At 56.3% G+C, this 26,021-nt stretch overlaps 2 protein-coding genes across 7 annotated transcripts in view; both read right to left on the bottom strand.

Moving 5' to 3' along the window:
* SLC22A17 (solute carrier family 22 member 17) lies at positions 1-14,414 on the bottom strand. Of its 6 annotated transcripts, XM_055088367.1 has the most exons (14): positions 14,123-14,414; positions 13,726-13,866; positions 12,883-13,605; positions 12,398-12,487; positions 11,011-11,187; positions 5,476-5,985; positions 5,279-5,382; positions 2,993-3,147; positions 2,152-2,317; positions 1,810-1,955; positions 1,541-1,646; positions 1,163-1,380; positions 770-881; positions 1-627 (listed from the first exon to the last, which is right to left on the bottom strand). In XM_055088367.1, exons 3-14 carry the CDS (start codon positions 12,913-12,915, stop codon positions 339-341), a joined length of 2,106 nt encoding a protein of 701 aa, XP_054944342.1. In that variant the 5' UTR covers positions 12,916-13,605; positions 13,726-13,866; positions 14,123-14,414; the 3' UTR covers positions 1-338. The 6 variants fall into 6 exon arrangements, with proteins under 6 accessions (XP_054944342.1, XP_054944343.1, XP_007100489.1 ...); XM_055088368.1 differs by lacking the exon at positions 12,398-12,487; XM_007100427.4 differs by lacking the exons at positions 11,011-11,187; positions 12,398-12,487; positions 12,883-13,605; positions 13,726-13,866; positions 14,123-14,414 and adding exons at positions 6,195-6,587; positions 8,982-9,105 and having other exon boundaries at positions 5,476-5,988.
* Positions 12,932-26,021, bottom strand: part of EFS (embryonal Fyn-associated substrate) — a 19,841-nt gene continuing 6,751 nt past the window's right edge. Inside the window, exons 2-9 of the mRNA XM_055088476.1 lie at positions 22,323-22,601; positions 21,926-22,066; positions 21,083-21,805; positions 20,598-20,687; positions 14,123-14,401; positions 13,726-13,866; positions 13,166-13,605; positions 12,932-13,064 (exon numbers count right to left, since the gene is read on the bottom strand). Of these exons, the coding sequence (XP_054944451.1) occupies positions 12,932-13,064; positions 13,166-13,605; positions 13,726-13,866; positions 14,123-14,401; positions 20,598-20,687; positions 21,083-21,805; positions 21,926-22,066; positions 22,323-22,601 (2,226 nt within the window). The remainder of the gene's footprint in view (positions 13,065-13,165; positions 13,606-13,725; positions 13,867-14,122; positions 14,402-20,597; positions 20,688-21,082; positions 21,806-21,925; positions 22,067-22,322; positions 22,602-26,021) is intronic.

Here is a 26,021-nt window from a genome sequence, read left to right as displayed (position 1 = left end):
TTTATTCAAAATGTCTTTATTGAAACAGAATGATAGAGCAAGAAAGAATGAGGTCTGGGAGGATGTCTTTGGGCATAGGATGGAGCCCAGACCTGGTGGATACAGTGTGGAGCTCCCTCCCTGTCCCCTGACTCTTGCCAAGGAAGTGAACACAAAGCAGCGAGGAGGAGACGGGGTTGAGGGCAGCCCTCTGAGCTCTCCATCGTGACTGGCGTGAGGTGCCTCTGAGGCCTCAGGGCAGCCCTGCCTTCTTCATTCAGTCCTCCCGCTCTCCTTGCCAGGGCCTTGTGCCACCTTTCTGTATGGGCCAGCCTCCTGCCAGGGTGCTCGAAGGTCGCTCAGAGGGCAGGGTTGGGGGTGGCAAGCAGTGGAACGTGGTCACAGCGGTTAGGGGGTGGCTGCCGCAGCAGGGAAGGCCGGCGGCACAGCTCCCCATCCCGGAGCACCTCGGGCAGGAGCTTGCGTTTGGTCTCCGGCAGAAGCATGATGCTGAGGATGCAGAGGAGAGCACAGGCCGCCAGCACCACGTGCTGCAGGAAAGCTCCATGGCCCATGTGGAGGCGCTGGGCTGGGCCACTCAGACCGCCAAGTGCCCCCAGTGCCATGATCAGGCCCAGGCCTCGGCCCCTGGGAGAGACGGACAAGGCACTGAGCCTGTAGCTGTGGGCCTCACCCCAGCTCTTCTCCAGCAGCCTCCCCTTTTTCATCCCTCAGGCCCTGTCCTCAGCTGGAGACCTGGAGACTCCCCTGGCAGCACCCCTGCTCTCACCGGACAGTGGTAGGGATGACTTCAGCAGCAAGGAGGGTGCTGAGGATGCCAGCAGCTTGGGAGGAGAAGAGGCCAAGGACGGAGAAGGTGGTGATGGCGGCCTCGTTCAGATCTGGAGGACCAAGAGAGGGCGCGTGTGAACGGAGGTGGGGAGATCATGCTTGGCCTAGTCCCTGCCATCATCCCCTCTGATCCCTAGCCGGGTGGGCATTCACTCATTGGTTGAGAGAACAGACAGGACTGTGCGGCCAGGGGGAGAATTGTGGAAGATCTGGGCAGGGTCTGGTCTGGTTTTGGGAGGCCTGTGCCAGAAGCAGTGGCTGAGCTCGTCTGAGGCACCTCTGCTGGGGTTCCTTTGCTGAGCCCACACTGTGGGGAAGGGAGGATGCTTACAATCCCACAGGCCCAGCAGGACCAGGGACGCAATGCCAGTGAGGGTCATCGAGAGAAGCAGGATGCCCCGGCGGCCAAATCGGTCCACGGTGACCCCCAGGAAGACACAGGCCAGGGCAGCTGTGCCGCTGGCCAGCAAGGAGCACAGGTAGAAGTCCGACGGGCTCCCTCCTCCGCCCACAGGCTGGTAGCAGTGGCGAATGGCGTGGGCAATAAAGCTGTGAGACAGGGTGGGGAGGCAAAGAACGGTGTCTGAATCTCCATCTGCTGCCTTTCACAGCCCTGGCTGCCCTCTGTAGGGGTCCTCAGGCTTTCCCCACCTGGCCAGCCCCCATCCCAGCTATTGGCCTGGCCCTTGGCTCAGACACCCAGGCTCACTTGGTGAATCCCAGGATAAGTAGATTTTTCCAGATGTTGCGGTAGTTGAGGAGGGAAGCGAAGGAAAAGGAGGATGTTGCAGGGAGAGGGCAGGTGTTCTCCAGGTCTTGAGAGAGAGAGAGGAGCTGTCTGTTAGAAGGAACAGCTGAGAACCCAGGGTCCTCCCACATGGGTGGTAGGGACCCTGGGAGAAGGTGGTACAGCTACAGCAGAGGGCACCACCATGTGTGCACACTGAGGTATCACCTGTAGGGACCCCTGTCTCTTACCCTGCAGGGCCTCCTGGGCCTCCTCTCCCAGCATCTGCCCATGGGGCCGGTTCCGCTCAGCCAGTATCCTCAGCACAGACTGGGCCTCCTCAATCTGTCGCTTCACTATCAGCCACCGTGCGGACTCCAGAAACAGACCAGGCCAGCTGGGGGTGGGGTGGGGGGTACACTGTGAGGCCTCCTGAATCCTGACCCGGGGATGGAAAACTCCCACCTCTGAGGGGCTGGGGCTGGAGCAGGCCTGGACAAGGGGCAGTGGAGAAGAGGAGGGGTCTCCAGGCTAGAGCTAGGCTGGAGGTAGAGATGGGAATGGCCAGACAACAGGTGGAGGGTGATACTGACCCATAAAACAGGAAGAGGATGCAGGGAGCGGTGATCATTCGCTGCAGAAATCGCCAGTCCTTAGAGACAAGGGCCAGGCCCAGGAACAGGAAGTGCCCCCCTACCCCCACCAACTCCCCTGCCAGGGCCACCCGAAGCCTCTGGGTTGGGTCACACAGCTCCAGGCCTGGAAATACAGCAGGCACAGGGAGGAGAGGCCAGGGAGGAAGGAGGCGAGGGAGAGATAAGGGGAGAGGGAGGGAGGAGGACAGAGAGCAAGGTCAGCCCCTGAGTGGAGGCTGCAGCCATCGCCTCCCACAGGCTAACCTCTAAGGCAAAGAGTGGAGAGACAGATGTTCAGCTCTCTCTCCTCTCCCACTCAAACCTGGGAGGGCTTGAGGGTCAGAGTCCCTGGTGGGTTTTCAGCATTCCCAAATTATGGGCCCTTTCACACCAGACCTCTTATTTGACTTGCACATTAACCCTTGTTCAAGGTCATACAGCTACTCAGGATTTCATTTTTAAAATAAGGCTCATTCCCTGACAGCTTGCACATTAACCCTTGTTCAAGGTCATACAGCTACTCAGGATTTCATTTTTAAAATAAGGCTCATTCCCTGACAGCAGTAAGTCCAGAGCAAGGGAAGCCTTAAAGATCATGGGAGGAGAGGGGTGTGGAGAGAAGGAAGACCCCTGGATGCTTCAAAGGCCTGGGCAGAAAGACAGCTGAGATTCCAGACAGCTGAAATCTGGGGCTGAAGAAGAGACTGAGGGGATCCTAGGGAGCAGTGGGAATGGCCTGGGGATACAGACAGGCAGGCATGAGTCCCTAGGGAAGGAGCTCTGGGGGGGTGCCACTCACGCATCAGGTAGACACCAAGGTCAACGCCGGCAAGCAGAAAGCCCAGGAGGAATCGGAGGGCCATGACACCAGTGGAGGAGCCTGCAGCAGCCCCTCCCACTCCACAGGGGCCCACCAGTCCCAAGGTCAGCAACACAATCCCACGTCGGCCAAACCTGGAAAGTAGGGAGAGCCTCTGATCACCCAGACTCCCTGGGGGAGGAGTTGCTGGGTGGGGCCCAGCTGCCCACTTCAAAGCTGGAGGTATTAGGATGAGGCCCTGGAGTGAGGCTAGAGAAGATGGGAGAGGATGGGGACCATGGTTGGCTACTGGGCACTGGGGCGAGGCTATGGTTCTCTGGGGGTAGGACCATTGACTCTTGGGATGGGACTGTTGGTCAGAGATGAGGGCATTTCTTCATGGAAGTGAGACCAACCATCAGAGTGGATGGGATATTGCTTAGGGGACTTAGAACCATTGATCCTTGGGCATAGAGCTATTGGTCAGTGGGGATGGAGCTTGTCTTGCTCAGACTGGTCAGAGGAGATGGGGTCATGGATATATGGGGTTGGAGCTATTGATCTGTGGAGGTAGGCCATTGGCCACTTGTCCGTGGGGATAATATTGGTCAGTGAAAATGGAGCTCTTGATCTTAGGGGACTGAGTAATTGATTTGGGGGGATGAAGCCATTTTTCCGTGGGGTTGGGGCATGGGTCTACTAATCCATAGGGGTGGTCAGGGGGGATGGGGCCACTGACCAGAAGATGGAGCCATTGATCCATGGGAATGGAGCTCTTAATCTATGGGCTAGGACCATTGATCAGCAGGGATGATCACTAATCTTTGAGGATTGGACCATTGATCTTTGGGGATGGAGCTGTTGATTCATGGGATAGGGATCTCAGTCCACGTAGATGGGAGAGTTGGCCAGTAGGGATGACTCTATTAATCCATAGGAATAATCAGTAAGGATGGGGTCACAGACCAGAGGAGGTGAGACAATTGGTCAGTGATGATGGTCACTGACTATATGTCAGTGAGGACAGGGCTACTGAAGGCTAGGCTATTGATTTTGGGGGATAAGACCACTGATCTATGGGGATGTAGACTGGGGTCACTGGTCAATGGGAACGGGGCACAGATAGCCTGAGAGTGAAGCTACTGACCCAATAGGGTGGAGCCATTTTTCCATGGGGCTGAGCTTATTGGCTAAGGTTACTGAATTTAGGAGACTGAATTATTGGTTTTTGAGGATGAGGTTATTATTCCACAGGAATGATGCTACTGGTCTGTGGGTATGAGGCCACTGATGCATAAGGATGGGCTATTGACCTATGGGTTTAGGATCATTTGCCCACAGGGGTGTGTGACTATTGGGCAGTGAGGATAGGCATTGATTTTAGGGAACTGGATTATTCAATGTTGGGTTGCCTTTGATCCATGGGAGTTGAACTATAAATCCATTTGGATGAGACTGTAGACCATTGGAGATGAGTCTAATAATCCACAGGATGGTCAGTGGAGATGGAGTACCTGGTCAGTGGTGGTGGTGTCGAGGATCAGAGGAGATGGGAGTTTTGATCCCTGGGAAGAGCTATTGGTTGGTGGGGATGGGTTGTTGACCTTTGAGATGAGGCCACTGATTCCTGGAAATGGGGCTTTTGATCTGAGAGGATCTGAGAGCACTGAAGATCCATGAAGATGGGGCTGTTAGTCTTGGGGGAGGGGTGCTATTATGGTCACTGATCCATGGGGGTTGAACTGTTGACCCCCATGAGGGTAGTCATTTGTTTATAGAGTTGAGCTATTGGTCAGTGTGAATGGAGCTGTTGATATTTAGAAATTAACATAATGAGCTTTAGGAATGAGGCCATTGAGATGGAGTTAACAGTCCAGGTGGATAAGGCTGTTAGCAAGGATGAGTCTATCAATCCATGATGATGGTGAGGGAGGTGCTTGGTGGTGATAGGGATGATAGAGGAGAAGTTAGGACTTTCGAAATGTGGATATAGGGGTTTTGGTCAGTAGGGATGGGGCTATTGTCTTTTGAGATGAGACCATTGATCCATGGATCTAGGGGTTGGCAAGAAAGGAAGAGTTATTCCCTGTGTGGAAGAGGTATGGAAGGGGTATTTCTTGATGGGGAGTGAAGCTGAGACAGGGGTGGGGCTCTATATCATTGAACAGAAGAAATCCAGAGAACACTGCAGAAGAGTCCACCGAGTCCCCTTCAGCCTCTTGCCAAGGCAAGCTGCCTGGGCCAGCCTCCCTAGCACCCCCTCCTCTCTACTCGCCCAGCCCTCACCTGTCTGCCGGGTAGCCCAGGAACAGGTAGCCAGAGGCAAAGCCCAAGATGAAGAGGATCTGCTCCAGGATCACCTGCCAGCCCAGGTCACACACCAGATCCCACTAGAGACGTGAGAGGGACGGAGCGGGTGTGAGGCCCCTCTGCTGGTCGCTCTCGGCCCGCCCCCAAACCCGCGGCCCACCAGGCTGCCTCACCTGGCCGATGGCGTTGGTGGTGAGGACGGGGAGGCCGTTATAGTCCCAGTCCTTGAGGCAGTGGTTGAAGTCCGGCGGGGCGAAGCCGCTGCACGAGGGGTCCGTACTGGTGGCGGCGATGCGGCTGGCGGCGCTGGCTGCTAGGGCGGCGCTGGCGACGCTGACGCCGCTGGCGTTGGGGGGCTGCTCCCAGCCAGAGGCGTTGGGGGCGAAGGCCCCGTAGTGGCAATGCAGCGGGGGCGCCAGCGTGAAGATGGGGTCCGAGGCCATGCCCAGCGCCACAAAGAGTACGGGCAGGCAGCAGAGGCCGAGCTGCAGCTGCTGGCCGCCGCCCAGCGCCCCCACCTGGGCGAGCAGCGCCTCGAAGCTGAGGGGGCCGGGGGGCACGGCCAGCGACAGGCTGCTGCCCATCCCGTCGCCACCCGCGTCGCCCTCCCCCTCCCGCTCGCGTTCGCGCTCCCGCTCACCCTGCAGCTGCTCCGTGGGCACCGCATCTCCGAGGGTCCCGACCTGCTGTGTGTGTGGGGGGGTGAGGTAAGGGGTGTGTGGGGTGGTGGCAGGAGAAGGGTGAAGCGAAGAAAACCGCAGAGTAAGGGAAGAGGCCGGGAGCCAGCGGGAGGAAGGCGGGCGGTGGAGGAGGAGGCGCGGGAGGAAAATGCCGGGCGCTTGGCGGGGGTGCGGGGAGAGGATGGCGTAGCCCCCAGGGCGCGGGCACTTACTCCGTTGGGGCTGGGGGTGATCTCTACAGTGCTGTCGATTTTGCTGCCGCCCCCGCCATTGGGCTCGGGGGTCCCGGTGGCCACCCGGGGAGCCAGCTTGCCGACCGCAGGGGCCCTGGCGGCCCGCACCGGAAGGATGCACTGCCCTCTGGCCCAGTGGCGCGCCCGGTGCCCGGACACAGAAGCCGGAGAGACCCTGCTCTGCGGCTCTGCAGCCGCGGGCGCCTCCTTCGTCTCTGCGATCTCTGCGCCGCTTTCCCCTCCCCTTCCTCCAGACTCTCCTCCCCTTCCCACGTCAGCAGAACCTTCAGTCCAGACTCTTCGTCAGAGAGAGGAAGGGGGGCCAGGGCCCAGCGGAGGGAGAGGATGGGGCTCTGTCTCTGTTCCCTGGGTCTGTGGGCCATTGCGGTTTAAAGGGGGGGAAAAAAAAAAAAGACCCTGAAGGACAGTAGATCCCAGGCAGATGCCAGCAATTCCTCCTTTGCTTCCAATTCTTCCTTCTCATCTACCCATCCATCCACCTACCCACCCATCCATCCATCCACTCATTAGTAAAATTTATTAAGTGTCTGCTATGTTCTGGCCTTGTGCTGGGCTTTGGGGATAACAGGATGGACAAGACCGACCTTGGAGTAGCTTACTGAGGAGACAGACGGGTATACTGGAAATGATGATACAGGGCATGCATATGGTGGACTGGGCTGGGCGCTGTACTCAGTCTTGGCCTTAGTCCTCTACAAGACCACTTTTCTGGTTTCACCACCCCCTCCCTGGCTGAGTCTCCATCATTTCTCAACAGCATTTGGCACTGTTGGCCACCCCTTCCTCTAAACACTTTTTTCCTTGGCTGCTAAGTCCCACACTCTCCTGGGTTTCTTTCTCTTGCTCCTCTTTGCTCTACCGCAGGCTTATCCTCCTCCTCCTTGCCATCATTCAGTGTCTGCGATTTTCAGAGGCTTGGTTCTAGGTCCTCCTCTCATCTCACACTGTTCTTCCCACCTCGGGATCTCACCTGTGCCCACGGCTTCGATCACCCCCAGTATAAACAACACGAGCCAATACAAAACTGATCCCCAGATCTACATTTCCAGTTCCCACCTCTCTTCTGAGCCCCAGACCCATGAAGCCACCTCTTATTTGACCTCTTACCTTGAATGACTCACAGGGATCTCAAACTCAATATATCCAAGACCAAACTCATGTTTCCCCCCAACCCCCCACCACCCTGGTTGTCTTCTAGTGCTTCTTTCCTCACTGAATGGCACCCTCATCATCCAATTGTGGCCAGATGCTCAGTTGACAGCCCTTGGAGCGCCCTCTTCCTTACCCCCATGTCAGATCCTTTACAAAATCCTGTCCATTTTACTTCCTATATAGTTCTCAGATATTCTGCTTCTCTCCAACTCTACCACCACTAGTCAAGCTACCTGTTGTACAGACTGCTTTAGCCTCAATTCTTAACCAGTGTTCTGCATCTGCTTTGTTTCCATCCCTTTTCCCCATCTGTTGTTCATAGTGCAGACAGAGTGATCTTTTCAAAATGCAGATCTGGGACTTCCCTGGTGGCACAGTGGTTAAGAATCTGCCTCCCAATGCAGGGGACATGGGTTCGATCCCTGGTCCAGGAAGATCCCACATGCCAGAGCAACTAAGCCCGTGCGCCACAACTACTGAGCCTGTGCTCTAGAGCCCGTGAGCCACGACTACTGAGCCCACGTGCCACAACTACTGAAGCCTGTGCGCCTAGAGCCCGTGCTCCGCAACGAGAGAACCTACTGCAAGGAGAAGCCTGCGCACCACAACGAAGAGTACCCCCCGCTCGCTGCAACTACAGAAAGCCCGCGCACAGCAACAAAGACCCCACGTAGCCAAAAAAAAAAAAAGCATATCTGTTCATGTCCCTTTCCTACTTAACAGCCTTCAATGTCTTCTCACTGTCAAGGTAAATACTAATTTTCTAGACACCTCAAACGTGATCCTATGCTCTCTGCAGCTCCACCTCACATCTCTCCCCAAACTCTCTGCGCTCCAGTCACACTGACATTCTTTCAGGTTTTCCAGTGCCACGGGTCCCTTGCATTAAGCTGGTCTTTACACCTAGAAGGCTTCTCCTCCCCCTTAGTCAAGTTCTCCTCATCCTTCAGCTGTCAGCTCAAGCATATTTGCCTCAGAGAAGCTTTCCCTAACTCCTTGAACTGCTACTCAGAGTGTGATTTACAGACCACCAGCAGCTGTATAACCTGGGAGCTTGTTAGAAATGCAGAATAGCAGCCCTTTGAGTCATAATCTGCATTTTAACCAGATCCCTAGGTGTATGTACACTGAAGTTTGAGATATACTTCTCTAAGAGATTTGATATCTAACAGGTACTTTATTCTCTAATTCCAGGTAAGGGCTGAAAAGGCATGTCCTATCAGTCTCAGCCAGGAAATCCATTCCCTCTTGTCTCCACTGAACCACACTTCTAATTTGTCTCCTCTGTTCAGAAATTTTCCAAATATGGGAAACTGTTCTAATGCAATAAGCAGCCTCACACCACCTTCCCTCCCCCAACTCATTTTAGCATCTCTTCGGGATTTACTTTTGGTGCTGTCACAGCCAACATTCCTTGGGGGTCTGTTTGTGTCCTTGTGTCTGTCCTGGAATTATAATCCCTTTAACTTTCTGTGGTGCTGGGCTGTTTACATGCATTATCTTGTTAGGGCCTCACAACAAGCCTGTGAGATCATTATGCTCATCCTCATATTACAGATGAAACCAGGACTTGGAGGGACTGACGGGATTTACCTGCAGACATATAGGTACATGGAAACTTGCACTGAGACCTCTGACTCTAATTCCAGGCTGATCTCTTGAAATTCTTTCTGGAAGGTGGTGGAGGATGGCCCCTGTTACAAGTCTTCAACACCTGGGATAAATTTTGGTGGCCTCAGAATCTGAAAATGAGTTTCCTTTTGAGAGTGAAATGAGAACAAAGAACCCAAAATGGAGGAGGCAAATGCATGGGGAAAGGAGCCAAGGGACTAAGACTGTGATTGAATTTTGGGGTGCCTCCAATCCAGTCACTGTGCCAGAGTAGCATCTTGGGAAAGCAGAACTGAAGCAGTGGATATGTGGCTTGGACTACTTCCCTTGTGGTAAATGGCTGGAGTGATCCCCTATCTAAGCCATGGCCCATTAATTTCACCAAAGCCCTGTGGACTATGGACTTCCAACGCATTAAATTCACTGGCCCCTCAGCTCCTCTAAAAAATGGTGTGTCCAGAAGGACAGTCAGAAAGCCTGGAAAGGGGAGTTTAAGGGGCTAGACCTTCTTGGGTTAACTGAAGGGAGAGGGCGCCCAGGCCAGCAGCACTCTCCAGTTGGCCAGAGCTGTCCTATGGCACAAAGCTGAGGACAGCTGGGGTGACCTCTTCAGCGTGGCATCATGAAGGCTCTCTTGTGTCCACCCTCTCCACATGTGCACCTCTCTAATGACATCATTTGACATTGGTCTTGGAGGTCTTGGAGGAGAGGCCTTGGTCACAAATCAGGGCCTGCCTTCCTGGTATGCCGCATCGCAGACTCTTCTTGGTTCTCTCATCCTCCGAGTCTCAGCACAGATACCACCTCACCTCCCCAGCAATCCTGTCTAAAGTCTCCAATGGCCTCTCCCCTCATCAGTTAGTCTGGCATATCACCCTGTTTATTTCCATTACCAGCAACTGTCAACTTTGTGGCAGGTTTCTTTCTTTACTTCTTTTAGCTGACTCTTTTATATCCAGCCCACCCCCATGATGTACCTTCAGAACTGCGCCTGGCACATCACATGGGAGCGGAGAACCTGCCAGATGAATAGTTGTTGAAGAAACAGCAAAATTTTCCCCAAAACCCTAAAGGCAGCCTGCCCACAGCGTGCGTCTCTTCGTTTTGGCTAAGGGTGCCAGGCCCACTCCCCAGGCTCCCAAGAAGCAGAGTCAGGGAACCAGACAGCCTGGTTTATTGAGATGCACCAGCGCCCAAGGCCCAGCTCTCCTGCCTCCTGTGGGGAGGAGCCCTCTGGCCTCTCCCAGGCCTTCCCATTCTGGGTGGGTGGCCAACGTCCTGCCCTCACTCTCAGCTAACAGTGAGGCACTGATGTTCTAGAGCCAAGACACAGGACAGGAAAGGGGCTCCGGGTGGCCCCTTCCCCCAGAATCTGAAAATGATTCAGGTTTCAGCTACCTGAACCTCTGTGGGGCCGAAATCCCAGAGGCAGGCGGCCACGCGGTGCCCAAGAACCTCTGCGCCAGGCTGAGGGAGGAGGAAAGTCCAGTTCCTCCTTGCCCTGGAGGGCCTGGCGCCTGCCCCTGACAAAGCAGGGAATAATATTAAATATAAATAATTTATACAAAATGGCTCGTACAAAAAGCTGCGGGGTAGGGGAGGAGGTGCCTCCGTGAGAGGCTGAGATGACTGGAAGTGGGGGAGGGGGAGAGATGCCTCCACCTCTCCTAGTCCCTAAAACAGAGCCCTCCAGCCGCCTAAGGCCTGGAGGGGGCTCTGGCAGGCAGGCGAGGGCAGAGCAGGGCCAAGGGGCTCAGGGGGCCAGGCTGGTGAGCAGGGTGGTAAATTGCAGGGCCCGCCCTGCCAGCTCCGCCACACACTGCACCATCTCTTGGGCCGCGGGGCCGGATGGGTAGCCCAGGGCGGCCCCCTTGACGGCCAGCACCGTGGCCCGCAATGCCTGGCCCAGCGCTGTGCCTGCAGCTCCGACCTGTGCTCGCAGAAGGGTGGAGGCTGCCAGGCGGCCCAGGGTGTCCCCAACAAACACCAGGCGGTGAGCGGCCACCAGCACCTGCTTGCCGTGGGGCACGAAGAGGCGCGGGGGCTGGTTGGCCCGGGTGCTGGACATCAGGGCCGCCACGGCTGCCTGCAGTGTTGAGTAGTGGCCCTGGCACTGCCCGGCGTAGAAGTGCAGGAGCTGTAGATCTCCGGCGGGAAGAACCAGTGGCTCCCCTGGGGACGGGGCCTCCTGCGGGCGAGAAGCGTGGTCAGTGGGATTGCTCTCATTACTGCCGCTTTTGTTCCCATTTCCTTTCTCCTTCCCTCCCTTCGTTCCTCGTTCCTTCCTTTCTCCCTGAGCTCAATTCCTTTAGATCGTACCCCTGCCCATCAGACAATTTAGATTCTCATAGCGAGTGGCAGGAAGGTGCCCAGAATTGATGTCAGATAAATCTGGATACAAACAACCTCAAAAACAAGCCTCTGAACTTCATTGTTTCCTTATCTCTAAAATGGGGAGCCTAGGACTGCACTGTCCAATGGAAACGTAAGGCGAACCACCCATGTAATTTCAAATTTTCTAGTAGCCACATTAAGACAAGTACAAAGAAATTGGTACATGTTTTCCAACTCCATATATTAAAAATGTTGTAATTTCAACCCTGTAATCAATATGAAAATTATTGAGATTGTTTTTCATACTAAGTCTGCAAAATCTGGTGTGCATTTTATATTTACAGTACATTTCAGTTTGGACGGGTCACATGCAGAGGGATCGGTAGCCGCCAGTGGCTGGTGGCTACCAGACTGGATAGTGCAGCTCTCGTCTCTGCCTCCTAAGGCTGCAGTGAAGATTAGCTGATACGTTATACAGAAAGGGCTGAGAACAGACACAGTGCACGCTGTAAGCACTATGTGAGTGCTAACTATGGCTGTGATCAGTGCTGACGCACGCGATGTGCTGAGCACAGGGTCTGGCACTTGGTACAAACCTGACAAATGGTAGCTATTGTGATTAGGACCATTCTAGATTAGGTCGAGGAGACCACCTCACTTTCCCGAGGCCCAGAGAGATTAACTGGCGGCTTCAGAGCCCCTGGCTTCTTAGTGGTGGAGCTGGGATTAGGAGCCGGGTCTCTTAGGAACCCAGGAATTCACAGTTGGAAGGGGCCTCAGAAGTCACCCGGCCCAGCAACTCTTCTGCTCCCGACTGCTCGGTTTTCTGACTCTTCTCCAACACATTCTTTCCTCTCTTTCCGAATCCCTGATATCCTTTTCTAAGTTCCAGCTCCTTCCTGAATTCTAACTCCTCTCTACTCCAACTGTCCTGTTTCACTGAACTCTTACCCCCCGTCCTTAATCGATTTCCCTTGACGCTAGAGTTAAGAATAGCCCTTCGTCCAAGTTCCTGCTCCTCCTCCCCCAGTGCCCCTTCTCTAGCGCCACCCGCATGGGGTTACCTGCTGCTCTGGTGGCCCCCTCTCCAGCAGTTCAGGATCCCCTGGGGAGGCCTTATCCTGGGGCCTGGCTCCCTGAGCTTTATCCATGCCCTGCAGGAGGGGATGAGGGTCTCAGTGCAGGGGTGGGGGAGTAGGCTGAGGTCTAGCCTCCATGGTCTTCCAGCTCCTCCCCACTCCCACGTCCTCCCGAAGGTCTCTCCTGCCATCAGACTGCAACCCCTTGACTCTAGGTCCGGGAGAGCTCTGGTGGCAGGTCAGAGGTCTCAGGGACCCCAGGCTGGGTTTAGGGGGAGGAATGTGGCACCAATACAAGTGATGTGGCCGAGTACTGGGGCCCAGGCCATAGGGTACAGGGCCAGTGGAGGGGAGGAAGGGGAGGGAGGAAGCCAGGGTCTGCATCTGGGGCCTCAGGCCTCCTTGCTCCTCTCCCCATCCCTGGCTCTCCTGGAGCCATTTCTGGTGGGGCTGGCTGGAGGCGAGCTCACCTTCAGGTGGACGTAGTCATACTCCTCGGCCATCGGGATGCCCTCATACTCATTGTGGTGTCCTTCTTGATGGTCCTCCACCTCTCCGATCTCTGGATCCCCCTCGACCTTGGGGCCCCCGTAGCCCGGCAGGCGGGGTGGGGGTGGGGGCAGAGGCCGGTCCTGGATGCTGCCCTTCCGGCCTGGAGCAGGTGAGGGAGCCGGGGAAGGGCTGGGGGCCTCTGGGACAGGCAGGGCCGGCAGAGGGCGGCGGGACAGGCTCTCAGCTGAGGGCAAGCGGGGCCTGTGTGCGGGTGGGGGGCTTCTGGCCAGACGCAGGGCCAGGGCGTCCAGGTCATTGGAAGCCGAGGCTGCCAGGGGCTCTGGAGAAGGGGGTGTCTCCGGCCCCAGCAGGGGGACGTCGTAGATGCCCTCGTCAGTGCCCCCGCTTTCCCCGTCTGCCAGCAGTTCCTCCGGTGCTTCGTACAGATTGAGCAGGGCGGATGCTCGTTTCAGGTTGGAGGGGGCAGCGTAGAGGGGGGGCCCTGGCTCCCGGCCCCCCTCCCAGTCCAGATCTGGCTCCAGGTCTGACTGTGGCTTTGGGGCCAGAGGCACGTCATAGGGAGCTTCATCTTCTCCAGGGGACTGGGGGACAACCCAGGCCAGAGGGCGGGAGAAGGAGGCCGGGGAGTCATAGGGGCCGTTGGAGGGAACTCGGAGGGCACTGGGGGGTACGTCATAGACCTGGAGAGGAAGCAGTTGGTTACTCTCAGTCTCAGCAGTGGGCCCCCATTCCGCTAACCCCTAGCCCCCTGAGAGCCGTCTGTTTCCTGCCCAGCATACACACAAACCTCTAGCCCTCACCTCCAGGGCATCTCCAGGGGCAGCCTGTTGGGTCCCACTGCCTCTGGGGACCTTGTAGATGGGATCAGGGGAGGGCGGACAGGGTCCAGCCAGAGGTCCCGAGGTAGGACAGGGCCGAGCTGGGGGTGGCACCACATACACCTGGGGGATCAACACAGGCGGGTGGGTCAGGTGGTGTGGGGACCAGGGGATCAGATAACGTGTGCCGGGAGGAGCTTAGACATCTTCCAACCCCCTCCCTGTACCAGTGGGGAAAGAGCCCAGAAGTGTTGGCCAACAGGATTAGTACAGCAGAGTTGGTGCAGAGCTGCCATCTCAGGGCTCTCCCTGCTCCAGGTGCAGGCACCGGCGGAGGGCAACGTCCTGGCTTGGGGTTTTGGGGGGCTCCAGCTCTCACCTCCTGGTCCTCATTGCCGTGCTCTGGGGCTGGGTGTGGTGAGCCAGGCTGGGCTGGCGGCGGCTGGGAGAGGCCAGGCTCGGGTGCCGGGCCGGGGGGAAGGAGCTTCACTCTGTTGGCAGGCACAATGCCCCGCTGGCCACGCAGGGAGCAGAGGCACCAGCCGTGCAGCCCGCCAGCGCCTTCCCTCTGCAGTACACGTAGGACGTCCCCTCGGCGGAAGGACAGCTCCTGGGGGGACTCGGCGGTGTTATCGTACAGTGCCCGGGCCAGCTGGGCCTGCTGGGAGAGGTGGGAGTAGGGAGAGGGGTCTTCACACACATATCAGGTCATGTCACCCCCTGCTCAAAACATAGAGCTCCCCACTTCCCTCAAGCTAAAAATCTGACCTCCTGACCCAGCTCTTCCTGACTGGGCCCTGCCTGTCTCCAGCTTCATCCCTTGCATTCTCCCTCTCTATTCCTTGATCTAGACAAGCTCTTTCCCACCTCAGGGCCTTTGCGGTTCCTTTACCTGTCCCCTGACTATTCATCTGACTGGCCCTTTTTCATCCTTCAGTTCTTCTTAAATGTCCTCTTCTCACTCTTCTCCCCACCCCATTCTGTGTCTGTCTCTGCCCATTGCTTCCTTCACAGTACTTTATACTCTCTATTTACTTTAAAAAATCAATTTCTTCCCTTGTACTGTCAGCCCTGTGAGAAAAGGGATTTCTATATTCCTAGCCTCTGCAATAGGCCTAACCTGGAATCAGTCCTCCATGAACATATGTTGAATGAATTACATGAGGAAGTCCTGAAAAGGTCTCCCATAGAATCTCCTTTACCTTCCCTGTTTCCCAGTCAGCATCCCCCATAAGCAGGTTAGATTAAGCAGCTGCAGAGACCCCGCATTCTGAGAAAGAGTGAGAGAAGCCCAGCCCAGACAGAGCCTCAGCATAATAAGGAAGAAAACAGAAACCAAAGCAATTGTTTTGTTCTCAGTCTGAGCAAGTAAGGTTCTACCAGCAGAGGCTGAGGTTATCATGGAGAAAAGTGTATACGCTTGTGTGTGTTTGTGTGTGTGTGTGTGTGTGTGTGTGTGTGTGTGTATGCAGGGGGGCTGGTGGACCAACCAAGAGCAAACATTTATCAGCCTGTTTCCAGTCCTGTCTGGTGGAGACATCTAAGCTTTTTCCTTTGAGAGCTACAGGCTCAGGTAAGCCACAGACATCAAGTGCAAATTATATAGCCAGACACTGAGAGAGTGTTTGCACTAATCATCTCATCTCATTTAATCCTCACAACAACCTAATGAGGGAGAAGCCATCATTATCCCCATTTGGAAAGGAATTTGGAACAGAGAGGTTGGTACTTTGCCCAACGACATACAGCTGGTGCATCATGATTTGAACTCCAGGCTGTGGGATTCCAGAGCCTCTCACTCACTCCTCTGCTGCCTCTTCACAACCACAAGCATAAGGATCTACTTTTTGGGAGTTCCCCGGTGGCCTAGTGGTTAGGATTCCAGGCTTTCACTGCCGTGGCCCAGGTTCAATCCCTAGTCACGGAACTGAGATCCCACAAGCCATGCAGTGCACCCCCCCAAAAAAAAGAATCCAATTTTTTCTTCTTATATTAGTAACAGTAGTTAAGTCAAGAGGGCCCATGACATATATCCGAACAAAACTATAATTCAGAAAGAAACACGCACCCCTAAGTTCACAGCAGCACTATTCATGACAGCCAAGACATGGAAACAACGTAAATGTCCGTTGACAGATGAATGGATAAAGAAGATGTGATACATATATATATACAATGGAATATTACTCACCCATAAAAAAGAATGAAATAATGCCATTTGCACCAACATGGATGCAACTAGAGATTATCATACTAAGTGAAGTCAGTCAGAAAGAGAAAGACAAACACCATATGATATCACTTATATGTGGAATCTAAAGTATGGCACAAATGAACCTATCTATGAAACAGAAACAGAATCATGGACATAGAGAACATACTGGTGGTTGCCAAGGGGGAAGGGACTGAGGGAGGGATGGAGTGGGAGGTTGGGGTTAGCAGATGTAAGCTATTATATATAGAAGGGATAAACAACAAGGTCCTATGGTATAGCACAGAGAACTATATTCAATATCCTATGATAAACCATAGTGGAAAAGAATATAAAAAAGAATGTACATATATATGTATAACTGAATCACTTTGCCATACAGCAGTAACACAACATTGTAAATCAGCTATACTTCAATTAAAAAAAAAAAAATTTATCCATGCCCCTCCCCCAGTGCCCCTTCTCTAGCGCCACCCGCATGGGGTTACCTGCTGCTCTGGTGGCCCCCTCTCCAGCAGTTCAGGATCCCCTGGGGAGGCCTTATCCTGGGGCCTGGCTCCCTGAGCTTTATCCATGCCCCTCCCCCAGTGCCCCTTCTCTAGCGCCACCCGCATGGGGTTACCTGCTGCTCTGGTGGCCCCCTCTCCAGCAGTTCAGGATCCCCTGGGGAGGCCTTATCCTGGGGCCTGGCTCCCTGAGCTTTATCCATGCCCCTCCCCCAGTGCCCCTTCTCTAGCGCCACCCGCATGGGGTTACCTGCTGCTCTGGTGGCCCCCTCTCCAGCAGTTCAGGATCCCCTGGGGAGGCCTTATCCTGGGGCCTGGCTCCCTGAGCTTTATCCATGCCCCTCCCCCAGTGCCCCTTCTCTAGCGCCACCCGCATGGGGTTACCTGCTGCTCTGGTGGCCCCCTCTCCAGCAGTTCAGGATCCCCTGGGGAGGCCTTATCCTGGGGCCTGGCTCCCTGAGCTTTATCCATGCCCCTCCCCCAGTGCCCCTTCTCTAGCGCCACCCGCATGGGGTTACCTGCTGCTCTGGTGGCCCCCTCTCCAGCAGTTCAGGATCCCCTGGGGAGGCCTTATCCTGGGGCCTGGCTCCCTGAGCTTTATCCATGCCCCTCCCCCAGTGCCCCTTCTCTAGCGCCACCCGCATGGGGTTACCTGCTGCTCTGGTGGCCCCCTCTCCAGCAGTTCAGGATCCCCTGGGGAGGCCTTATCCTGGGGCCTGGCTCCCTGAGCTTTATCCATGCCCCTCCCCCAGTGCCCCTTCTCTAGCGCCACCCGCATGGGGTTACCTGCTGCTCTGGTGGCCCCCTCTCCAGCAGTTCAGGATCCCCTGGGGAGGCCTTATCCTGGGGCCTGGCTCCCTGAGCTTTATCCATGCCCCTCCCCCAGTGCCCCTTCTCTAGCGCCACCCGCATGGGGTTACCTGCTGCTCTGGTGGCCCCCTCTCCAGCAGTTCAGGATCCCCTGGGGAGGCCTTATCCTGGGGCCTGGCTCCCTGAGCTTTATCCATGCCCCTCCCCCAGTGCCCCTTCTCTAGCGCCACCCGCATGGGGTTACCTGCTGCTCTGGTGGCCCCCTCTCCAGCAGTTCAGGATCCCCTGGGGAGGCCTTATCCTGGGGCCTGGCTCCCTGAGCTTTATCCATGCCCCTCCCCCAGTGCCCCTTCTCTAGCGCCACCCGCATGGGGTTACCTGCTGCTCTGGTGGCCCCCTCTCCAGCAGTTCAGGATCCCCTGGGGAGGCCTTATCCTGGGGCCTGGCTCCCTGAGCTTTATCCATGCCCCTCCCCCAGTGCCCCTTCTCTAGCGCCACCCGCATGGGGTTACCTGCTGCTCTGGTGGCCCCCTCTCCAGCAGTTCAGGATCCCCTGGGGAGGCCTTATCCTGGGGCCTGGCTCCCTGAGCTTTATCCATGCCCCTCCCCCAGTGCCCCTTCTCTAGCGCCACCCGCATGGGGTTACCTGCTGCTCTGGTGGCCCCCTCTCCAGCAGTTCAGGATCCCCTGGGGAGGCCTTATCCTGGGGCCTGGCTCCCTGAGCTTTATCCATGCCCCTCCCCCAGTGCCCCTTCTCTAGCGCCACCCGCATGGGGTTACCTGCTGCTCTGGTGGCCCCCTCTCCAGCAGTTCAGGATCCCCTGGGGAGGCCTTATCCTGGGGCCTGGCTCCCTGAGCTTTATCCATGCCCCTCCCCCAGTGCCCCTTCTCTAGCGCCACCCGCATGGGGTTACCTGCTGCTCTGGTGGCCCCCTCTCCAGCAGTTCAGGATCCCCTGGGGAGGCCTTATCCTGGGGCCTGGCTCCCTGAGCTTTATCCATGCCCCTCCCCCAGTGCCCCTTCTCTAGCGCCACCCGCATGGGGTTACCTGCTGCTCTGGTGGCCCCCTCTCCAGCAGTTCAGGATCCCCTGGGGAGGCCTTATCCTGGGGCCTGGCTCCCTGAGCTTTATCCATGCCCCTCCCCCAGTGCCCCTTCTCTAGCGCCACCCGCATGGGGTTACCTGCTGCTCTGGTGGCCCCCTCTCCAGCAGTTCAGGATCCCCTGGGGAGGCCTTATCCTGGGGCCTGGCTCCCTGAGCTTTATCCATGCCCCTCCCCCAGTGCCCCTTCTCTAGCGCCACCCGCATGGGGTTACCTGCTGCTCTGGTGGCCCCCTCTCCAGCAGTTCAGGATCCCCTGGGGAGGCCTTATCCTGGGGCCTGGCTCCCTGAGCTTTATCCATGCCCCTCCCCCAGTGCCCCTTCTCTAGCGCCACCCGCATGGGGTTACCTGCTGCTCTGGTGGCCCCCTCTCCAGCAGTTCAGGATCCCCTGGGGAGGCCTTATCCTGGGGCCTGGCTCCCTGAGCTTTATCCATGCCCCTCCCCCAGTGCCCCTTCTCTAGCGCCACCCGCATGGGGTTACCTGCTGCTCTGGTGGCCCCCTCTCCAGCAGTTCAGGATCCCCTGGGGAGGCCTTATCCTGGGGCCTGGCTCCCTGAGCTTTATCCATGCCCCTCCCCCAGTGCCCCTTCTCTAGCGCCACCCGCATGGGGTTACCTGCTGCTCTGGTGGCCCCCTCTCCAGCAGTTCAGGATCCCCTGGGGAGGCCTTATCCTGGGGCCTGGCTCCCTGAGCTTTATCCATGCCCCTCCCCCAGTGCCCCTTCTCTAGCGCCACCCGCATGGGGTTACCTGCTGCTCTGGTGGCCCCCTCTCCAGCAGTTCAGGATCCCCTGGGGAGGCCTTATCCTGGGGCCTGGCTCCCTGAGCTTTATCCATGCCCCTCCCCCAGTGCCCCTTCTCTAGCGCCACCCGCATGGGGTTACCTGCTGCTCTGGTGGCCCCCTCTCCAGCAGTTCAGGATCCCCTGGGGAGGCCTTATCCTGGGGCCTGGCTCCCTGAGCTTTATCCATGCCCCTCCCCCAGTGCCCCTTCTCTAGCGCCACCCGCATGGGGTTACCTGCTGCTCTGGTGGCCCCCTCTCCAGCAGTTCAGGATCCCCTGGGGAGGCCTTATCCTGGGGCCTGGCTCCCTGAGCTTTATCCATGCCCCTCCCCCAGTGCCCCTTCTCTAGCGCCACCCGCATGGGGTTACCTGCTGCTCTGGTGGCCCCCTCTCCAGCAGTTCAGGATCCCCTGGGGAGGCCTTATCCTGGGGCCTGGCTCCCTGAGCTTTATCCATGCCCCTCCCCCAGTGCCCCTTCTCTAGCGCCACCCGCATGGGGTTACCTGCTGCTCTGGTGGCCCCCTCTCCAGCAGTTCAGGATCCCCTGGGGAGGCCTTATCCTGGGGCCTGGCTCCCTGAGCTTTATCCATGCCCCTCCCCCAGTGCCCCTTCTCTAGCGCCACCCGCATGGGGTTACCTGCTGCTCTGGTGGCCCCCTCTCCAGCAGTTCAGGATCCCCTGGGGAGGCCTTATCCTGGGGCCTGGCTCCCTGAGCTTTATCCATGCCCCTCCCCCAGTGCCCCTTCTCTAGCGCCACCCGCATGGGGTTACCTGCTGCTCTGGTGGCCCCCTCTCCAGCAGTTCAGGATCCCCTGGGGAGGCCTTATCCTGGGGCCTGGCTCCCTGAGCTTTATCCATGCCCCTCCCCCAGTGCCCCTTCTCTAGCGCCACCCGCATGGGGTTACCTGCTGCTCTGGTGGCCCCCTCTCCAGCAGTTCAGGATCCCCTGGGGAGGCCTTATCCTGGGGCCTGGCTCCCTGAGCTTTATCCATGCCCCTCCCCCAGTGCCCCTTCTCTAGCGCCACCCGCATGGGGTTACCTGCTGCTCTGGTGGCCCCCTCTCCAGCAGTTCAGGATCCCCTGGGGAGGCCTTATCCTGGGGCCTGGCTCCCTGAGCTTTATCCATGCCCCTCCCCCAGTGCCCCTTCTCTAGCGCCACCCGCATGGGGTTACCTGCTGCTCTGGTGGCCCCCTCTCCAGCAGTTCAGGATCCCCTGGGGAGGCCTTATCCTGGGGCCTGGCTCCCTGAGCTTTATCCATGCCCCTCCCCCAGTGCCCCTTCTCTAGCGCCACCCGCATGGGGTTACCTGCTGCTCTGGTGGCCCCCTCTCCAGCAGTTCAGGATCCCCTGGGGAGGCCTTATCCTGGGGCCTGGCTCCCTGAGCTTTATCCATGCCCCTCCCCCAGTGCCCCTTCTCTAGCGCCACCCGCATGGGGTTACCTGCTGCTCTGGTGGCCCCCTCTCCAGCAGTTCAGGATCCCCTGGGGAGGCCTTATCCTGGGGCCTGGCTCCCTGAGCTTTATCCATGCCCTGCAGGAGGGGATGAGGGTCTCAGTGCAGGGGTGGGGGAGTAGGCTGAGGTCTAGCCTCCATGGTCTTCCAGCTCCTCCCCACTCCCACGTCCTCCCGAAGGTCTCTCCTGCCATCAGACTGCAACCCCTTGACTCTAGGTCCGGGAGAGCTCTGGTGGCAGGTCAGAGGTCTCAGGGACCCCAGGCTGGGTTTAGGGGGAGGAATGTGGCACCAATACAAGTGATGTGGCCGAGTACTGGGGCCCAGGCCATAGGGTACAGGGCCAGTGGAGGGGAGGAAGGGGAGGGAGGAAGCCAGGGTCTGCATCTGGGGCCTCAGGCCTCCTTGCTCCTCTCCCCATCCCTGGCTCTCCTGGAGCCATTTCTGGTGGGGCTGGCTGGAGGCGAGCTCACCTTCAGGTGGACGTAGTCATACTCCTCGGCCATCGGGATGCCCTCATACTCATTGTGGTGTCCTTCTTGATGGTCCTCCACCTCTCCGATCTCTGGATCCCCCTCGACCTTGGGGCCCCCGTAGCCCGGCAGGCGGGGTGGGGGTGGGGGCAGAGGCCGGTCCTGGATGCTGCCCTTCCGGCCTGGAGCAGGTGAGGGAGCCGGGGAAGGGCTGGGGGCCTCTGGGACAGGCAGGGCCGGCAGAGGGCGGCGGGACAGGCTCTCAGCTGAGGGCAAGCGGGGCCTGTGTGCGGGTGGGGGGCTTCTGGCCAGACGCAGGGCCAGGGCGTCCAGGTCATTGGAAGCCGAGGCTGCCAGGGGCTCTGGAGAAGGGGGTGTCTCCGGCCCCAGCAGGGGGACGTCGTAGATGCCCTCGTCAGTGCCCCCGCTTTCCCCGTCTGCCAGCAGTTCCTCCGGTGCTTCGTACAGATTGAGCAGGGCGGATGCTCGTTTCAGGTTGGAGGGGGCAGCGTAGAGGGGGGGCCCTGGCTCCCGGCCCCCCTCCCAGTCCAGATCTGGCTCCAGGTCTGACTGTGGCTTTGGGGCCAGAGGCACGTCATAGGGAGCTTCATCTTCTCCAGGGGACTGGGGGACAACCCAGGCCAGAGGGCGGGAGAAGGAGGCCGGGGAGTCATAGGGGCCGTTGGAGGGAACTCGGAGGGCACTGGGGGGTACGTCATAGACCTGGAGAGGAAGCAGTTGGTTACTCTCAGTCTCAGCAGTGGGCCCCCATTCCGCTAACCCCTAGCCCCCTGAGAGCCGTCTGTTTCCTGCCCAGCATACACACAAACCTCTAGCCCTCACCTCCAGGGCATCTCCAGGGGCAGCCTGTTGGGTCCCACTGCCTCTGGGGACCTTGTAGATGGGATCAGGGGAGGGCGGACAGGGTCCAGCCAGAGGTCCCGAGGTAGGACAGGGCCGAGCTGGGGGTGGCACCACATACACCTGGGGGATCAACACAGGCGGGTGGGTCAGGTGGTGTGGGGACCAGGGGATCAGATAACGTGTGCCGGGAGGAGCTTAGACATCTTCCAACCCCCTCCCTGTACCAGTGGGGAAAGAGCCCAGAAGTGTTGGCCAACAGGATTAGTACAGCAGAGTTGGTGCAGAGCTGCCATCTCAGGGCTCTCCCTGCTCCAGGTGCAGGCACCGGCGGAGGGCAACGTCCTGGCTTGGGGTTTTGGGGGGCTCCAGCTCTCACCTCCTGGTCCTCATTGCCGTGCTCTGGGGCTGGGTGTGGTGAGCCAGGCTGGGCTGGCGGCGGCTGGGAGAGGCCAGGCTCGGGTGCCGGGCCGGGGGGAAGGAGCTTCACTCTGTTGGCAGGCACAATGCCCCGCTGGCCACGCAGGGAGCAGAGGCACCAGCCGTGCAGCCCGCCAGCGCCTTCCCTCTGCAGTACACGTAGGACGTCCCCTCGGCGGAAGGACAGCTCCTGGGGGGACTCGGCGGTGTTATCGTACAGTGCCCGGGCCAGCTGGGCCTGCTGGGAGAGGTGGGAGTAGGGAGAGGGGTCTTCACACACATATCAGGTCATGTCACCCCCTGCTCAAAACATAGAGCTCCCCACTTCCCTCAAGCTAAAAATCTGACCTCCTGACCCAGCTCTTCCTGACTGGGCCCTGCCTGTCTCCAGCTTCATCCCTTGCATTCTCCCTCTCTATTCCTTGATCTAGACAAGCTCTTTCCCACCTCAGGGCCTTTGCGGTTCCTTTACCTGTCCCCTGACTATTCATCTGACTGGCCCTTTTTCATCCTTCAGTTCTTCTTAAATGTCCTCTTCTCACTCTTCTCCCCACCCCATTCTGTGTCTGTCTCTGCCCATTGCTTCCTTCACAGTACTTTATACTCTCTATTTACTTTAAAAAATCAATTTCTTCCCTTGTACTGTCAGCCCTGTGAGAAAAGGGATTTCTATATTCCTAGCCTCTGCAATAGGCCTAACCTGGAATCAGTCCTCCATGAACATATGTTGAATGAATTACATGAGGAAGTCCTGAAAAGGTCTCCCATAGAATCTCCTTTACCTTCCCTGTTTCCCAGTCAGCATCCCCCATAAGCAGGTTAGATTAAGCAGCTGCAGAGACCCCGCATTCTGAGAAAGAGTGAGAGAAGCCCAGCCCAGACAGAGCCTCAGCATAATAAGGAAGAAAACAGAAACCAAAGCAATTGTTTTGTTCTCAGTCTGAGCAAGTAAGGTTCTACCAGCAGAGGCTGAGGTTATCATGGAGAAAAGTGTATACGCTTGTGTGTGTTTGTGTGTGTGTGTGTGTGTGTGTGTGTGTGTGTGTGTGTGTGTGTGTGTATGCAGGGGGGCTGGTGGACCAACCAAGAGCAAACATTTATCAGCCTGTTTCCAGTCCTGTCTGGTGGAGACATCTAAGCTTTTTCCTTTGAGAGCTACAGGCTCAGGTAAGCCACAGACATCAAGTGCAAATTATATAGCCAGACACTGAGAGAGTGTTTGCACTAATCATCTCATCTCATTTAATCCTCACAACAACCTAATGAGGGAGAAGCCATCATTATCCCCATTTGGAAAGGAATTTGGAACAGAGAGGTTGGTACTTTGCCCAACGACATACAGCTGGTGCATCATGATTTGAACTCCAGGCTGTGGGATTCCAGAGCCTCTCACTCACTCCTCTGCTGCCTCTTCACAACCACAAGCATAAGGATCTACTTTTTGGGAGTTCCCCGGTGGCCTAGTGGTTAGGATTCCAGGCTTTCACTGCCGTGGCCCAGGTTCAATCCCTAGTCACGGAACTGAGATCCCACAAGCCATGCAGTGCACCCCCCCAAAAAAAAGAATCCAATTTTTTCTTCTTATATTAGTAACAGTAGTTAAGTCAAGAGGGCCCATGACATATATCCGAACAAAACTATAATTCAGAAAGAAACACGCACCCCTAAGTTCACAGCAGCACTATTCATGACAGCCAAGACATGGAAACAACGTAAATGTCCGTTGACAGATGAATGGATAAAGAAGATGTGATACATATATATATACAATGGAATATTACTCACCCATAAAAAAGAATGAAATAATGCCATTTGCACCAACATGGATGCAACTAGAGATTATCATACTAAGTGAAGTCAGTCAGAAAGAGAAAGACAAACACCATATGATATCACTTATATGTGGAATCTAAAGTATGGCACAAATGAACCTATCTATGAAACAGAAACAGAATCATGGACATAGAGAACATACTGGTGGTTGCCAAGGGGGAAGGGACTGAGGGAGGGATGGAGTGGGAGGTTGGGGTTAGCAGATGTAAGCTATTATATATAGAAGGGATAAACAACAAGGTCCTATGGTATAGCACAGAGAACTATATTCAATATCCTATGATAAACCATAGTGGAAAAGAATATAAAAAAGAATGTACATATATATGTATAACTGAATCACTTTGCCATACAGCAGTAACACAACATTGTAAATCAGCTATACTTCAATTAAAAAAAAAAAAAAGGGACTTCCCTGGTGGCGCAGTAGTTAAGAATCGCCTGCCGATGCAGGGGACACGGGTGCGAGCCCTGGTCCGCGAAGATCCCACATGCCGTGGAGCAACTAAGCCCGTGGGCCACAACTACTGCGTGCTGCAACTACTGAAGCTCACACGCCTAGAGCCCACGCTCTGCAACAAGAGAAGCCACTGTATTAAGAAGCCCGCTCACCGCAACCAAAAGTAGCCCCCGCTCGCCGCAACTGGAGAAAGCCTGTGCGCAGCAACGAAGACCCAAGACAGCCAAAAATACAACAGAATTGAATAATAAAAATTAAAAAATAAAATAGAATAAAAAGATAACAAAAAGACTTAAAAAACAAAACAAAACAAAAAGAGGACCCATAGCTCAAACATGACTCAAGTTCATAGGAAGTCTTCATGATGCCCAAGTTCCCTTTGCTCGTCTCTCTTCACTGGGCTCTGGTTCCACCAAGTTATTTGGTAGAATCAAGCTTAAGCCACTCACAATGTCAAAATATATTCTGCTTCAGTTATGTTTCCTAGGTGACCCGAGCCTGCTGGCAGGATCCCAGGCAGTGGTGGAAAGCAGGTAGTTAGGCATTACTGAACAGGTGATCCACATGGACTGACTAACTCAGTGAAACCTCTCAAGCTCAAGATCTCTGTCAGGCTGCATTTGGCCACCAGGCCCCGGGAGAAGGATGGCCGGCTCAGCCAGCATGAGTGCATGTTCCTCGTGGCCGGTGTTTCCCTCAGGTGGAGAGGTTGTCCAGCCCTTTATGGCTGGGTGAGTTTAACAATAAGCTGACTTCTCTTGCCTGATTCCAAATTATCAAACCCTTTTCTGATTATATTTTGGCTTCTAAAGGATGTTGTCCCACAGAAAGCCAATACACTAGCCAGATGACACAAATTCCTGGTTAGCTTGGCCCTTTTCTTTCTAACTGTAAATTAGAAATTGGCGTTTTGGATCTAGCCAGGGGGTTAAAAGCACGGTTTCTGAGGCAGACAGACCTGAGTTTGAGTCCTGGCTCTGCCACTTTCGAGCTGGGTGACTTTGGGCAGTTTGTTTAACCTCTCCAAGCTTCAGTTTCCTCCTTTATAGAATTCCGTATCCATAGCTGAATATCCACTTTCAGATAATGACAGTACTAGCCTCACAGGGTTGTTGTGAGGACTGGGTGAGATAATGCGTCAAAGAACCAGGACAAACCCAGGCAAAGCTCAGGGCCAGCTTAGGGCCAGTAAATACTCAATAAATATTAGCTGTTGGGCTTCCCTGGTGGCGCAGTGGTTGAGAGTCCGCCTGCCGATGCAGGGGACACGGGCTCGTGCTCCGGTCTGGGAAGATCCCACATGCCGCAGAGCGGCTGGGCCCGTGAGCCATGGCCGCTGAGCCTGCGTGTCCGGAGCCTGTGCTC

This window comes from Physeter macrocephalus, chromosome 11, assembly GCF_002837175.3.
Source record: "Physeter macrocephalus isolate SW-GA chromosome 11, ASM283717v5, whole genome shotgun sequence".
Taxonomy (NCBI): Eukaryota; Metazoa; Chordata; class Mammalia; order Artiodactyla; family Physeteridae; genus Physeter; species Physeter macrocephalus.
This window is presented reverse-complemented; position numbering and strand designations above follow the sequence as displayed.

What these genes read in the sequence shown, in the direction of transcription:
- SLC22A17 (XM_055088367.1), bottom strand. Translation starts at nt 12,915, where the DNA reads ATGGCCGAGGAGTATGACTACGTCCACCTGAAG. An exon ending in CTGGGCTACCCGGCAGACAG is followed by an intron (nt 3,148 to 5,278) that starts GTGAGGGCTGGG and finishes CCTACTTTCCAG; the next exon opens with GTTTGGCCGACGTGGGATTG. An exon ending in CCTGCTGGGCCTGTGGGATT is followed by an intron (nt 882 to 1,162) that starts GTAAGCATCCTC and finishes TTGGTCCTCCAG; the next exon opens with ATCTGAACGAGGCCGCCATC.